General features: G+C 36.0%; 1 protein-coding gene across 21 annotated transcripts in view; it reads right to left on the bottom strand.

Annotated features, from left to right (window-relative positions):
- AHI1 (Abelson helper integration site 1) overlaps positions 1 to 15,165 on the bottom strand; it is a 190,875-nt gene that overhangs the window by 142,666 nt on the left and 33,044 nt on the right. For all 21 annotated transcript variants that reach the window (XR_007133516.1, XR_007133517.1, XR_007133515.1 and 18 more), the window contains 5 exons: positions 12,137 to 12,232; positions 8,371 to 8,556; positions 6,773 to 6,919; positions 4,998 to 5,130; positions 964 to 1,087 (listed from right to left, as the gene is read on the bottom strand). Coding sequence is in view for 18 of the 21 variants with exons in the window: in XM_047770131.1 (XP_047626087.1) it covers positions 964 to 1,087; positions 4,998 to 5,130; positions 6,773 to 6,919; positions 8,371 to 8,556; positions 12,137 to 12,232 (686 nt within the window). In the remaining 3 variants the exon portion in view is untranslated. The remainder of the gene's footprint in view (positions 1 to 963; positions 1,088 to 4,997; positions 5,131 to 6,772; positions 6,920 to 8,370; positions 8,557 to 12,136; positions 12,233 to 15,165) is intronic.

Raw genomic sequence — 15,165 nt, 5'->3', positions numbered from 1 at the left:
AGAAGGGAGCTAGACACTAGAAGTGTCTGTAAAGAGCAGGTGTTAAAAGAGCAGGAAGCAGACGTAAATACGAGTAAAGTTAGAATGGATCTCGCACTCTCTCAGTGTCAGTTTCACAGTCTGTAGTGGTAATATTTCTGTGTAACCACCTACATTTTTTGGAAATTAAACGACATCTATCTGGGCATCCTATACCGCCCTACCCCACAGCCACAGCAACACAGGATCCAAGCCGCATCTGTGACCTATACCACCGCTCACGGCAACGCTGGATCCTTAACCCACTGAGCAAGGCCAGGGATCAAACCTGCATCCTCATGGGTCCTAGTCCGGTTCATTACCACTGAGCCACGATGGGAACTCCCCCTAACAATATTTTTAGAAAACATCTTAGGTAGAATAATTAACTAAAAAAACTATAAGTGAAACTTGAAAAAGTAGCTTTTAGAGTATTTTACTATGGTATTATTAAATTGGAAGGAGTTAAATCATTTTAAGACTGATATTCTGAAAAATGCAAATATCTGACAATCTGTTAAGCTCTTAGAACATAAGGTGCACATTCATTTAGTGACCCTGCACTGCACATCGAGCAGCACTGTGTCCTGGCCTCTGCATCCAGCTAATGGTGAAGACAGAATCCCTGTGACCAAGAGTTTATATTCCAGGAAAAATCTCAATTATTTAATAACCTCATCTCAAAGTATTAATCAAACAGTATACACAGTGATCATTTAAAGTCAGTGAGGACTGGAAATATATATTAATGAAATACACATAACAATATCTTCAAGAAAAAAGTTTTCACTATTTAACCAGTGAGTCTGTATGATACATATTTATGACAGTCCCTTGATAAGCAAAACATAAAAAAGCATGTGAATAGTTCTAAAATTTACATTCTCTTGGCTTTCCTTGAGGGCAAACAGCATACACCGTTAAGTACCTCTCAAGTATACTAACCTGGCAGTGCCATCAGATGATGCGGTAAGGATGTAGCGGTCATCGTTTGACCAGCAAAGATCATAAATGATATTGAGGTGGCCACATAATTCTCTCATGAAACGTCCAGAAGGAATTTCATATACTAATGAAAATATTCAAAAATGAGTAAGTTTCCAGACAGAGGATTCTTAACCCAACAATAAAAAAAAATCATAATTTATAATGATTTGTAATCACTGCTCTAAGATTATTACCAAAGATATTTTCAGTATAAAAAATATCAAAGTCTACGTAAAAATAATTTTTCACCTAATTTAAACATAATACCTCAAATTTTATAATATGCTACAATTAGCGATTATCTTCATCTCTTCACAGCAATTCTCCTGATAATCTTTGATAATCAATTTATTAATCAAATAACTTTTACGTCACAATTCACTTCAAGGATTCTATAATTTGGGCTCTCATGAATAAGATGTTATTTTATCAGGAAAAAAAATCAATCGAATTCCAACCAAAATTTATTCAAAGCAATAAGAAACTGTGCTGTGCTATCAGAAAAAAATTCTAATACTAAAAATGATAGACACAGTAAGGGAATTAACAGAGATCTAATCTGATAAACCGAGCATTGTGGTATTGCTGTCATGCACACAATTAAATCTTCTAACACAAAGTTTCCGAGTCTCTACTTCCACCTAGTGGTAAAACCAACTGCTCTTTAAAATACTAAGCAGTTGACAGTAAATTAACTATAATAGAAAAAACAAAAATCTTAAAAAATAAAAAACTAAAAAACTAAGCAGTACATAAGAACTAGGACGGCAAAATAAGGACTTTCAGAAAATATGCTTCCCTATAAAAGCAATGAGAACACTGGCAAAAGTTGCCAAAATTAATTTTTTCAGAACTCAGGAAGTTAAACAAAGCCTTGCAACAATCTGAGGAGTATTTATTCAAGAAAAACAGCTAAATCTTTGTAAGAACACTGAGCTTTGTTGTGTTTTAACTTGTCTGTTTCTCATTCCCCTCTCACAAGCTCCAAAGTAGCCTTAAAAACCAATAGCCTTGAAACTACAAAGAAAACCAGCAGCTTATCAATAAGGGGATGAGGCAGAAGAGGCCTGAAGATCTCCAAAGCCCCATCCCCAAAACTTTTTTTTTTTTCCTTTTTGGCTGCACCTGCAGCATGCAAAAGTTCTTGGGCCAGGGATCAAACCTGTGCCACAGCAGCAAGCCAAGCCACTGCAGTGACAAAGTTGGATCCTTAACCTACTGTGCCATTGGGGAACTCCTTCCAAGACTTATCACTGTTAAATGGCTTGATGGTCCCCTGAAAAGCTCCATCCTCAGAGCTTGGCTTTATTTGACCTGGCTCTGTGCATGCTCTGTGTGAAGATCCCTAACCCTAGGGTGCATGAGATAATCAGTAGTGTAGCTGTCACTGGGTGAGGCTAAGAAGAGGCTGACCAAAAAAACTTAAAAGGAAAACCTAGGAATGAAATGTTCATAGGGGACTATGACAAGCTTCAGTGTATTCCTGGGAATCTAGAAGGACAAACAACCAGGAAAGTTTGTATGCATATATGCGAAAGAAAGACCTGAAAAGCACTATCTCTTACTATGACTGCCCCGAGGAGGCGCTGTGCAAACAGGAAGTGAAGCTAAGGCAGAGCTGTCAACTCCCACTTTAACATTGAAAATGCCTCCCAATACACACACACAGAGTCCTTTGGCAAAAGACCTGTTTACTCGAGACATTTGAAAATCCCTCTAACCATTAGCTGATGGCTAAGCTAACCAAGCAGAGACTTCAGGGGCAACACCTGACAAAGAATAAAGACTACAGAATTAGTTCAGGAAAGTCACTATACAATCAACAACAATAAATCCCAGGTAAGTGGATAGAGCAGGGTAAGGGGAAGAATCTGATTTCCAGAGTTGCCTCTTGTGATATTTTAAACATCATTTTTAACACAAAATTACAGAGACACAAAAAAACCAAAACAGGAAAAGTATGGCCACACACCGGAAAAAAAAGCAGTCAATAGAAACTGTCCATGACCTTGGTTTCCTCGATAAAGACTTTAAATCCACTCTTCTATATGTTCAAAGATCTAAAGAAAACCACATCTAAAGAATGAAGGTGTGAGAATGATTTCTTACCAATTAACAGATTATTTTAGAAAGACTAAGAAGAAATTCTAAGAGTTGAAAAGCAATAACCAAAACGAACAGTTTACTAGAGGCCCTCAACAGCAGATTTGAACTGTCAGAATAATCAATAAACTTGAAGACAGGTGGAGTTTTCTTGTGGAACAGTGGGTTAAGGACCTGACATTGTCACTGCTGTAGCATAGGTTTGATCCCTGACTCAGGAACTTCCAGATACTGTGGATATAGCCAAAAAAAAAAAAAAAAACAACACCTTAAAGACAGGTCAATTGAGCTTTACAGTCAGAAGGGCAGAAAGAAAAAAAAAAATGAATAAAGGGGTGGAGACCTCTGGGACATCAAGTGTAGCAATATAAAGAAATGATGGGAGTCACAGAAGACAAGAAATAGAAGGTGGCAGAAAGAATGTTTGAAGAAATAAAGATGAAAAACTTCCAAAATGTGCGGAAAACACTGATCTACATATCGTACAAGCTAAATGAATTCACAGCAGACACATCATAATCAAACAATCAAAGCCAAGATTGTTTTTTGAGATTTAAGCAGTAAATCATTCAAGCATTTTGAACAAGTTTTTCTCAAAGCATAAAGTAACACGTATTTATCACAGAAATGTTAAAAACATATAAATCAAATGACAGGAATTCTTTCACTGTCCAGTGCACAGTGAAAAGAAAGAAATCACTATTAATATTCTGGAGTAGGTTTTCTAGGAATCTTTTTTACCCAATGCATAGGTTTTAGTGAGTTTTAAAAAAAGCAGAGTCACAATCAAACCACAAAATAACTTTGCATGTCTTGAAGTGAACACTATTTCATGAAGAGAAATAATTTTTAATAGATGCTATTAGTCCCTGCTGGGAAAAAAAAGTCAGCCAAAGAATAACAAACTATGTGAAGCTGAGGAAAATTCAACACGATCTAGTGCTCGGGGCAGATGCCCATGAAGAGCTGGTTACTTCCTGCTGAGGTGAGCTGGTTTTCATTACTAGGCAAGAAATAAGGGAAAGTACTTAAAGCCCCAAGTCTAGAACAGTATGATAATGACTACTTTAAAAAAAATCTCTAAAGCTACAGAAATTACTCTTCTTTTTAACATGGTTTCCTCAATTTTTTTGTCTTTGATTTTTCTGTCTTTTCTAGGGCCACACCCGAGGCATATGGAGGTTCCCAGGCTAGAGGTCTAATTTGAGCTGTAGCCACTGGCCTACGCCAGAGCCACAGCAACGCAGCAGGACTCAAGCCGCGTCTGCAACCTACACCACAGCTCACACCAACGCTGGATCCTTAACCCACTGTGCAAGGCCAGGGATTGAACCCGCAACCTCATAGTTTCTAGTCGGATTCCATAACCACTGAGCCACAACGGGAACTCCAGTTTCCTCTATTTTTTAAAGGCAATTAAGGAGTGGATTTTAGGCTTCTCTGTTGACCTATTTAATGAGAATTCTTCATCTAGATACTCCTGAGCCTATTTATTATCTTAGTGTCTAACAAATTTGAGGCCTTTCATCATCAAATTATCACTTCTATCAACCAACTAAATCTGGACTAAAATTTCCAAGAGATTTATTAATTCTTTATGTTGCCAAATTTCTATATTTAAAGTTGAAAATGCTTTAAAAACCCTCCTGAATGTTTTAAAAATAAATTTGTCATCCTTTATTTGATCATTCTCTTTCTACTTCTGGATATACATTGTATAGAAAAAAGTGTAAAATTATTATTAAAAACTGCTACCTTACTTGAAGAAACTTATTTTAATTTAGTAGTACTGGTGAACTGCTCCAATTAAGATTTCAATGAATTTTAAAAAACAAAAATTATCTTCCATATAGGTTCAATCAGATTAAACAGATATAATTATCACTCACAAATAATTGGATATCCATCTCGGCTGGCACAGGCTGCTGCTAATATCCTTCCGTTGTGGGAGAAAGCAAGACAAAAACATCCTCGCTCTCCTGCATTTAGTGAGAAGAGGTGCTTGTTTGGGATACGGCAAGCCTGAAAAACATACATTTTATGAATATGAATATGAATTAAGAAATGTTAAAATCCAGAGGTTAGTTGTTAATCTCAATTACTGCAGTAGTGGAGTTTCCAGGTTTTTTTTAAAGTTCCTTTACTGTGATGCATAAAACGAGAAAAGCAAGTAAGCAGAATGACGGAAAACCATAGTAAATTACTTTCAAAGCAGAGAACAGTTTCAGATCTCCATAAAATCAAGTGAATTTATAACTAATGTCCAACAGCACTGATCAGCTAAAGTAGGAATAGAAAATTTCAATATCTGATACTCTAAAACTGCTTTTTTGTATCGTCACAAAAAAAGAATGCAACTGATGCGAAGGGTCCTCAAGGGCACTGTATGTTATTCTCTCTACATTACTAGGTTTGATGTATTTAAAAATGACTTTAGGAAGTATCTGTAAAGTTGGCCTCAAAAAGAAAGTCAAATATGAGAACAGGCTTGTGGTTGCCAAGGGGGAGGGGGAAGGACCGGGGTGGACTGGGAATCTGGGATTAATAGCTGCAAACTATTGCCTTTGGAATGGATAAGCAATAGATCCTGCCGTATAGCACTGGGAACTATGTCTAGTCACTTATGATGGAGCATGATAATGTGAGAAAAAAGGATGTTTACATGCATGTGTGACTGGGTCGCCTTGCTGTACAGTAGAAAATGGACAGAACACTGTAAACCAACTATAATGGAAAAAATAAAAATCACTATAAAAAAATAAAAAAGATATGATACAAAACACAGAAAGTGAAAAGGTCTAGGAAAATAGTCATTCTTAGGTATATCCTGAGTGTATAAAATGAACTACACCACTCTTTATGGAAACATGTAAAAGATTTACAAAACTGTAGCAGTAATGCTTCTTACCACGGCCAACTACGTAAGAACACTTTAGTAAAAGTTTAAATATCGCTCAGCTTGCAGTAAAAGAATACACAAGTAACTATCTATCAAAAAAAATGTGATTCAGGAGGGAGCCGGGGGCTATAAAAAATTTCATAAATCCATACTCTGTGGATTTATGGGCTAAACTGTGTCTCCCAAAATTCATATGCTGAAGCCCTAACCTCAGCACTTCAGAATGTCACAATATTTGGATATAAGGTCTTCAAAGAGCTGATTAAGTCAAAATGTGATTGCTAGGGTAGAGCCCTAACCTAATAAGACTCGTGTCCTAAGAAGAGGAGGAGACACCACAGAAGCACATGCAGAGGAAGGACCAAGAAGAGGCAGCAAGATGCCAGCTACCTGCCAGGAAAGGAGAAAGCCCTCAGAGTAAACTAACCCTGCCAAACCTTAATCTTGGGACTTCCAGCCTCCAGAACGAAGAAAAAAAAAAAAACATGTCTGTTGTGTAAGCCACCCAGTCTATGATATTTTTTAAGGCAGTTCTGGCAAACTAGTCAAACTCCCCAGGTCCCCAAAGAACTTATGATAGTGACTTTATGCACACAATAGGCAACCTATTATTATTTATCAAGTGAATTAAGACAAGATTATGGTTAAAAACAAGGATAATATGAGTTTTAAATAGTGAGCTATTTCCCCTAGGGGCTGTTAGAGTTTTTAAGGTAAATAAGTAAATATCTAAATAAATCCAGTGTCATTTAGCGAACACCTCACCTGCCCAGGCAGTCGTTTCCACTTCACCACTTCCTTCGAATCTTCTAATCCAGGTTCTGTGTCTACTGAACTTGGCTCATGGTGTCGTTCACAATACACTGGTTTTTCTTCCTGAAGAGCCATCATAGAACGGTAAGATGGCTTTATCTAAGTATGTATAGAAAATGAGAAAATACATCCTTTTAATATTTAAATATATATGATGTTGATATTTTCTTTTCTAGAACACATGGGCTTTAAAATACTGAAAACAAACAATATCATATGGAAATGTTTTTAAAATGTAATCCAGGAGTTCTCGTCGTGGTACAGTGCAAATGAATCTGACTAGGAAACATGAGGTTGCGGGTTTGATCCCTGGCCTCTCTCAGTGGGTTAAGGATCTGGCCATGAGCTGTGGTGTAGGTCGCAGAGGCAGCTCGTATCTGGCATTGCTGTGGCTGTGGCGTAGGCTGGCAGTTGTAGCTCCAGTTAGACCCCTAGCCTGGGAACCTCCATATATTGCAGGTGCAGCCCTAAAAGAAAAAAAAAATGTAATCCAGAAAAATTCTACTTCTCTTTGCACACCTTTCTAAATAAAATGAAGGATGCTTGAAATTATAATCCAGAACCAAAAGGCTTAAAAGTGGGAAGGGACAAAATAGAACTCCAATAGCTACATGAAATGGTTTTAATAACTCTGTCCCTTTGTTTCCATCTCTTCATCAGTACCTACCAGATGTTATGTTATGGCTCTGACACTGTAGTGTGGTAGTCTCTGGCTTAAAACTAGTAACACAGTAATCACAAAACATTAGTAACGTTAGTAATCACAAAATTAGTAACATAAAGAACCCTCCATTTCTTAAATCAGATTTAACTCTGCTCAAACCAATGCAAACCAATCCTGTGGTCACAGTTTATAATATCAACCACTGAATATGCAACTGACCTTAAATGCCTTATAGCAATAAGACAAGAGCAAAAGTTTCAATTTATTTTAGGACAAATGCTTTGCTAAGTTATTCATAATTTTAAACTAAACAGAGGTAGAACTATTACTTATTGATTATTTGAATAATATTTTTTAAAATGTGCCTGTAATTAATGGATCTGGGCCAAAGGTAGCGTAATTGTGTTTTTGTAAATTGAGTTTTATCTGAACACATTTAAATCCATTTGTTTAGTTATCACCTACATATGTCTATGTAGCTACTTTCACGTTACAAAGGTAAGGTTGAGCAGGTGCAACTGAGATGGTATAGCCTACAAAACCTAAAATATTTACTGTCTGATACTTTATGAAAAATATTTGTTAATTCCAGCTTTAAAGCATTCTTTTACCTTTAATTTTTAAAAAACAGTATTATTTAAAATAACATTTTTTCCTAAAACTGAAATCTACATTTAGTACTTAAAATTTATTTAATTATGTTTTAAATACCAGCTATTACAGGCTCAATACATAGTCTCTGAAGGTACCTTTCCATTTTAAAAGTCTATTAAAATAATTCTAGATATATTTTTAATAATTCTGATTTTTGTATTTTAGAAACAGAAACATGTCACCATTTAGTCTTAACAACAGAAGATATATTTTTGCAGTGCTATTAACTTACACATTCTGGAACTTTCAGTCCTCTTACAGTTACATACAATGTTGATGGGTAACGATTTCTTGGACATTTGGACCACCACTCAAAAACCTCAACAACATTTGACTGAGATCGAGGCTTAGTAGGTGGGTAATACAGCTGCAGGCGAAGTTTTGAATTGATGTTTACATTTCCATTGGCTCCTAGAAGCTTAAAACAGGAATTCAAATGAAACATTACCTTCACTGAAAAGACGTCCAATAAAACAACAGTATATAGTCAAAAACTCATTTTAAAAAATTCGTATGGGCTGCTGAAATTTCTTAGATTTGCTAAGTGAAGGAAAGAACACTGACACGGCTGGTGAAGCTCAGTTCCAGGTCATTTTGCTAGGGTAATCCAATTGACTTTTAAAATATCTTCCTGATGGCTGTCATTTCCCCTGTACAAATTCATACTGTTGGTAAAGCATTTTCATTACTGTGGCGGGTGTTACTTTGCAGAAAGGAGGTGATCAATACACATTAGTTTGAAATAATAATGACAAAAATTAAAATACAAGGAGTTTCCATTGTGGAGCGGTGGAAACAAATCTGACTAGTGTCCATGAGGATGTGGGTTCGATTCCTGGCCCTGGGTCAGGGATCTGGCATTGCCGTGAGCTGTGGTATAGGTCGCAAACATGGCTCGGATCCTGTGTTGCTGTGGCTGTGGTGCAGGCCAGTAGCCATAGCTCCAATGTGACACCTGGCCTGGGAACTTCCATGTGCCATGGGTGCAGCCTTAAAAAGCAAAATAAATAAACAAAAATAAATAAAATGCATATTATTTAAACACAAGTTTTCTGTCTGTTCAGCATTAGTATTATCAATGGTAAACTTGCATATTTCAGTTTTTGAAAAGTCAAAATTATTTCAAAAAAATAACTCAGATAAACTCATTTGAAAAAAAAATTTCAGTCTTCCTTTTTAAAAAGGTCCATTCAATTTAAAAAACTATTAAATAAGACAACTTATGTTTAAGCTAAATATCTGAAGACTCATAAGAAAAATAATCTCATCAGCTCAAAATAGGTCCTCTTTCACTTGAATAGAAAATACCTTTACTAACCTTTGGGTCCTTCATAAATTAGTAGTGACAGCTGGGAGCTTCTGCAGCAGTTCAGGCAGAATATGAAGGTGACAAACTAGAAAAGTAGGTACTGAGTACAGGGAACATGTTTAATAACTGTTACTGACTCCTGCAACTTGGGACGTTAAGCTGGGAAGAGTCAAGAAAGATTCTAAGGCATTGCTGTCTAACAGAAGCTTTTGTGATGATGGCACACTCTCTATTTGTACATCCAATACAGTATCCACCAGTCACATATGGCTTTTGAGCACTTAAAGTCTGGCTAGTGCAACTGTGGAAATTAATTTTAAATTATATTTAATTTTACTTAAAAAGTAGTATCATTTTTAGAAGATATTGATTCCCTAGATCCAAAATTGTACTTTCCATAAGTTGTTTCAATATTCACCAGGCAATTTAGTTTATGCTAGTATCGTGCTTAGCATGAATAAACAAACAACTAAGATCCAGCCAAGATCATGCCACTGTGGTTACAAAATATATAATGTGGAATTTGAATAAATATTATTTTTTAGTTTAAAAGAATAGTCATATATGTGCTGAAAGAATTGAAAGTGCCCCTACCCGAAAATTAGGATAAAGTTTCATTTACAGCTGGACAAAGGTCCTTTGGGGTTCATGTGGACCACTATAAAAATTTCCCAATTATCTAGGCCATTTCTGAAACCAATGCTATAGCTATTAAAAATCTGCATTTTAATTGGATTCATGCCCTTTCTCAAAGACAGATCTTTCCCAGTCACTGTTTCTATACATTTATTAATTTCCTCGGTGGATATTCACAGAGCACTTTCTATGTGCCATTAATATGTAGGAAGCAAATGCTATTATGGAACAGAGAGTTTCAAGAGTGCTACATTAAATGTAGAGAGATCTGGTAAAATAATGACTAAAATATGCTCAATAAATTGTCCAAAAAGAGTAACCGGTGACTTGAAAAGCTTAACCAAAGAGAGATGTAAGTTTACAATAGAGGAAGCACAAAGAATAACATACCCTTGATTTCTGATTTCCATTTACACCAGTGGTATAAAACGGATAAATAAAAATCCACATGACACTTAATAGATTAAAATGCTGTGGTATACACTGCTTCCCAAGTGCAGTTCTGCACACACCACAGCATAAAAGGAATGAAAGCAGTTTCTAGTAAGGCCACAAGATGGCAATGTTTACTATGTGACAGTGACTGTTTTTCGTTATTTTTGCTTCTTTAAAAATTTAGTTTGAGAGGGGGTCTAGAAGAAGGTGTAACAAGTTGTAGAAGGGAGTTTTTAGAAGGTACAATGGACCAAATGATTCCTAAGACCACATTAGAATTAATTACGCCCTCATCACACAACCTGGCTGCCATTCAGCAATTAGACTGCACCTCTTCTAAGGCCTCTATCTAAATAACCCCCAAGGTGGATTAAGTGCCTCATTTGGGTTTTCACAGCAGATGTGGCGTATAATCACACAATCATGTAGGTAATATGTTTATATAGCAACTCAACTAGAGGGCAAGAACAACGTCTAACTTATCTGTGAATGCCCTATACTTAGCAGAGCACCTGGCATTTCATAGACACTTAGTATTTGTTGAATGGATGGATGCTCACATGGAAAAGTTTTATAACACAAAACAAGTTAATTACTCAGACTTTCATAACTCAGAGTTATGTTTAAACTGAAATAAAGGGTACAATAAATAACAAAATATGAAATTAAAACATTAGTCTATCCACTTCTTTCATCTCTGCTGACACATCCTAGTCAAAGACACCATCATTTTATATCTAGATGACTGCATTCTACCTTGATTTCCAATATAAACATTCAATCCATTCCCCACCTAGCAAAGTAAGCTTTCTAAAAAAATAAATGATTATTTTATCCTTTTGTTTAAAATCATATAATGGCTTCCCATTACTCTGTAAAACTCTGTAGTGGTTCCCTGTTGCTATAATGGCTCAAAGACCTTGTATAATTAAGACCCTGTCACCTCAGAAAGCTCTTCAGGCACTATTTCCCCCTCGGGCTCTGTCCTCTAATCTCAAGGGCCTTCTTTTGGTTACCCTGGCATTCCATGCTCCTTCCGACATCCAGGTCTTTGCATAAACTGTACCCTCTACCCAGAACTCTCTCCTCTCCACTACTACCATCCAGCTAATGCTCAGGTTCAATGTCTCTTCTGTAAGAAACCTTTTCCTGACCCTGAAGGATGATTTCACCATCCACCTCATTCCTCTTGATAGTATTTGGAAAAACTGTAATAAATGATCAACTGTACAATCCATCATTTTATGTCTGTTTTTCTTCTAGAATGTGAAGTCCTTGAGGTTAAAGAGTTTATCTTTGCTCACTGACTAGAACAGTGGCTGGCACATAAAAACAGTTTAGGAAATTTCTGTTGAGTTGAATAAATGATGGCAGGGCTGTGTGTATCTTTTCCAATGCTGGATCCTTAGAGCCAGAAAGTACCTGGCATACCCTAGGCACTCAAAAAAAATCTTTAAGGATCTGAATGAGTACCACCTGAGCTTGAATCAATAATTCTTTACCACCGCAATCTCACCTTATCATAACTCCTTATATGAAACCAAATAGACTTGGGAAAGAGTAGCCAATCATATCTGAAGCTTATTTTAAAAGTTTTTAGAACAGATGAAAAGCATACCTTGAGAAATGCCCAGGCGATCTTCCGGAAGCCGCATTCCTGGTTTCGAACTTCAGAGTTATTCCTAATTTCATCCATGCTTAAGAAATCAAGAATCTGTAAATAAGCATAAAAAATTACTTCACAGAATACTAGGCTACCTAAAATGTAATAGTTTCTAGTAATATTTTATTCAAGTTAAAAAAATCTTCCCTTAGAGGAAAAACATTTTTATCTCACTTCACTCACTTTTAAATTAATTCATCCAGTATGTGAGGCCCATTTTTTGATCACTTCATCTTTCTTAATAAATCCTGAGATTTATTTAAAATCCAAGACAAAGTATTAACTACCACAAATAGAGTCTAGGCACAAAGACACCAGGCATAGAATTCTTACGCTTTATGCATTTTTTTCATGCTTGAGAGTGGATTTCCAAGGACTGCTTCTTTAAAGCACTCATGGTTTTATCTATGGACCCTTCCTTGGACCACCTTCCTCGAGTCCAGTATTTTCTCTTTGGATATATGTTGCCGTTAGGCTTCTCAAGAGCATTTCTTTCATATTGCCATCCAGTCTGAATGTTAAAGCACATGGATTTGCAAACAATATGCCACAGAGACTGCATATATTCTAGGTACTTGTCAGAGACCACTTTGAACTTATTGGTGCTTATCAAAAGCTCAGCTGAGATAACAAATCTTCATAGAAGACTGCTAAAAAAATCCCATGGACTATATTTATCCCTCTTGTTTGTATACTTAAACTTGTCTTCAGATGTAATATATTTTTAGTGAAATAAACACTAAGAGTAAAAGAAAAATATATAACAAAGTAAAAAGAACTTATAATCCAGTCACGGAGATGATCAACATTAATATCTAGTTTATAGGTAGCTAAATTTTTGCTGTATTCCTTAATATTGTGTGTTACTCCAAATACAATGCTTTTCGCAAACTATTTTCATGCAATATGTAGTGGATGGCTCTTCCAGTCAATATATACATATGTACACCATCATGTTAACGGCTGTCTAGTATTCTTCTGCATTATAAACATCATAACATTAATAAAAACCATAATTTACTTAACCAAACCACTTCCTGACTAAAGAGATCTGTTTCCTTAAAAGTTCTGCTATTATAAACAGTGCTTAAACAAATATCCCTAAACACACATATTTGTGTACTTGTCATTCTTCTCTTAGGAGAAATACCTAAAAATAGGATAATAATTTAAGGATTTCTGATGGATATTATCAAATTGTCCTCAATAAGCCCCTAAAAAAAGGTTGAAATCAAAAATTAGCTTTGCAGACAAAAACTTAAGAAGCAACCAAAAGTATTTATAATCCCACAATCTAGCTTTCTTGAAATTTAGTAATATTGCTAAAATGAATATAAAAGAACATTATGATAACAAAAGACAAATTTCTATGACAAAGAAACAGTACCTTGGTATAACACATATATCATGTTTGGGGAGTTCCCATTGTGGCACAGCAGAAATGAATCCAACTAGTACCCATGAGGATGCGGGTTTGATCCCTGGCCTTGCTCAGTGGGTCAGGGATCCAGAATTGCTGACAGCTGTGGTGTAGGTCGCAGACACAGCTCGGATCCCATGTTGCCAAGAGTTGTGGTGTAGGCTGGCAGCTGTGGCTCTGAGTCGATCCCTAGCCTGGGAACCTCCATATGTTGTGAGTGTGGCCCTAAAAGAGAAAAAAAAAAAACACTTTTTTTTTTTTTTAAAGCATGGCTTTTGCAAATCATACAACAGAATCACAGATGTAGACGATGGACTACTCATACCATAAACACACATAGATCATCTGAAAGTTAAGGATCATAAAAACAAGTAACTCTAGAAAATCAATTACTGTCTCTGGCCATGCCTTGCTTTTCCCAGGCTAAAATCCTCTCTTGCTTAAACTGGAGAAGAGGTTTTCTCTACTTTCCTTTGCTTATGGAGAGATAACATGAAATAGATAAGAGAAATGTGCTATTGTAAGTTTAAAGTATCTTTAAATACCAATTACCTTCATTTAAACAGAATAACTTTGGGGTAATCACTCTATACTCTGAACCTTGATTTCCTTTGGGTAAAAAATGAAGAGTAACAAGGTAGCTCATATCTAAACTTTATTAAAAACTCATATAATTCAACAGCAAAAAAAAAAATCTGATTAAAAACTAGGCAGAAGATCTGAAGAGACATTTTTCTAAAGAAGATACACAGATGGCCAACATGCACAGGAAAAGATGCTCTACACCATTAACCATAAGATGCACATCAAAACCACAATTGGATATCACCTCACATCTGTCAGAATGGCTTTCATCAAAAAGACTGGAAACAACCAGTGGTGGTGAGGACCTGGTGAAAGGGGAACCCCTGTGCACAGCTGGTAGGGATATAAATTGGTGAGGCCACTGTGGAAAACAATACGGAGGTTCTCAAAAGAGTAAAACTAACATATGATCCAACAATTTCACTTTGGGGTATTTACCCAAAAAAACCAAAAGCACTAATGCAAAAATGAGTTGTTTGTAGCAATTGTTCACTGCAGCATTATTTACAATAGCCAAGATATGGAAATAATTTGTGTCCATTGACAGATGAATGGATAAAAGAATTGTGGTGTATACATACAATTGAATATTATCAAGCTACAAAAAAGAATGAAATCTTGCCATTTTGACAACATGGAAGGGCGTTATGCTAAGTGAAATAAGTCAGAGAAAGACAAATACTGTCTCATACGTGGAATCTAAGAAAACTAACCATCGTAGATATAAGAACAGATTGGTGGTTGCTAGCGGCAGGGGTTGGGGGTTGAGAGAAATAGGAGAACGAGTTTTTTCTCTCTTTTTTGTGGAGGTTCAAATAAATTTAATCTTTAAAAAAAAGTCAGCTCAAAGGCTTTATATTCCATAAAGCTTTCTCTGACTGCTCTGACCCTCCAATAACCCTTCACATCTAAGTTCTGCTTCATTTTGGTTACATAATACATTGTATTGGTCAAATGATCTATGTATTTTCACCTTTAT

Source organism: Phacochoerus africanus, chromosome 2 (genome assembly GCF_016906955.1).
Source record: "Phacochoerus africanus isolate WHEZ1 chromosome 2, ROS_Pafr_v1, whole genome shotgun sequence".
NCBI lineage: Eukaryota > Metazoa > Chordata > Mammalia > Artiodactyla > Suidae > Phacochoerus > Phacochoerus africanus.
This window is presented reverse-complemented; position numbering and strand designations above follow the sequence as displayed.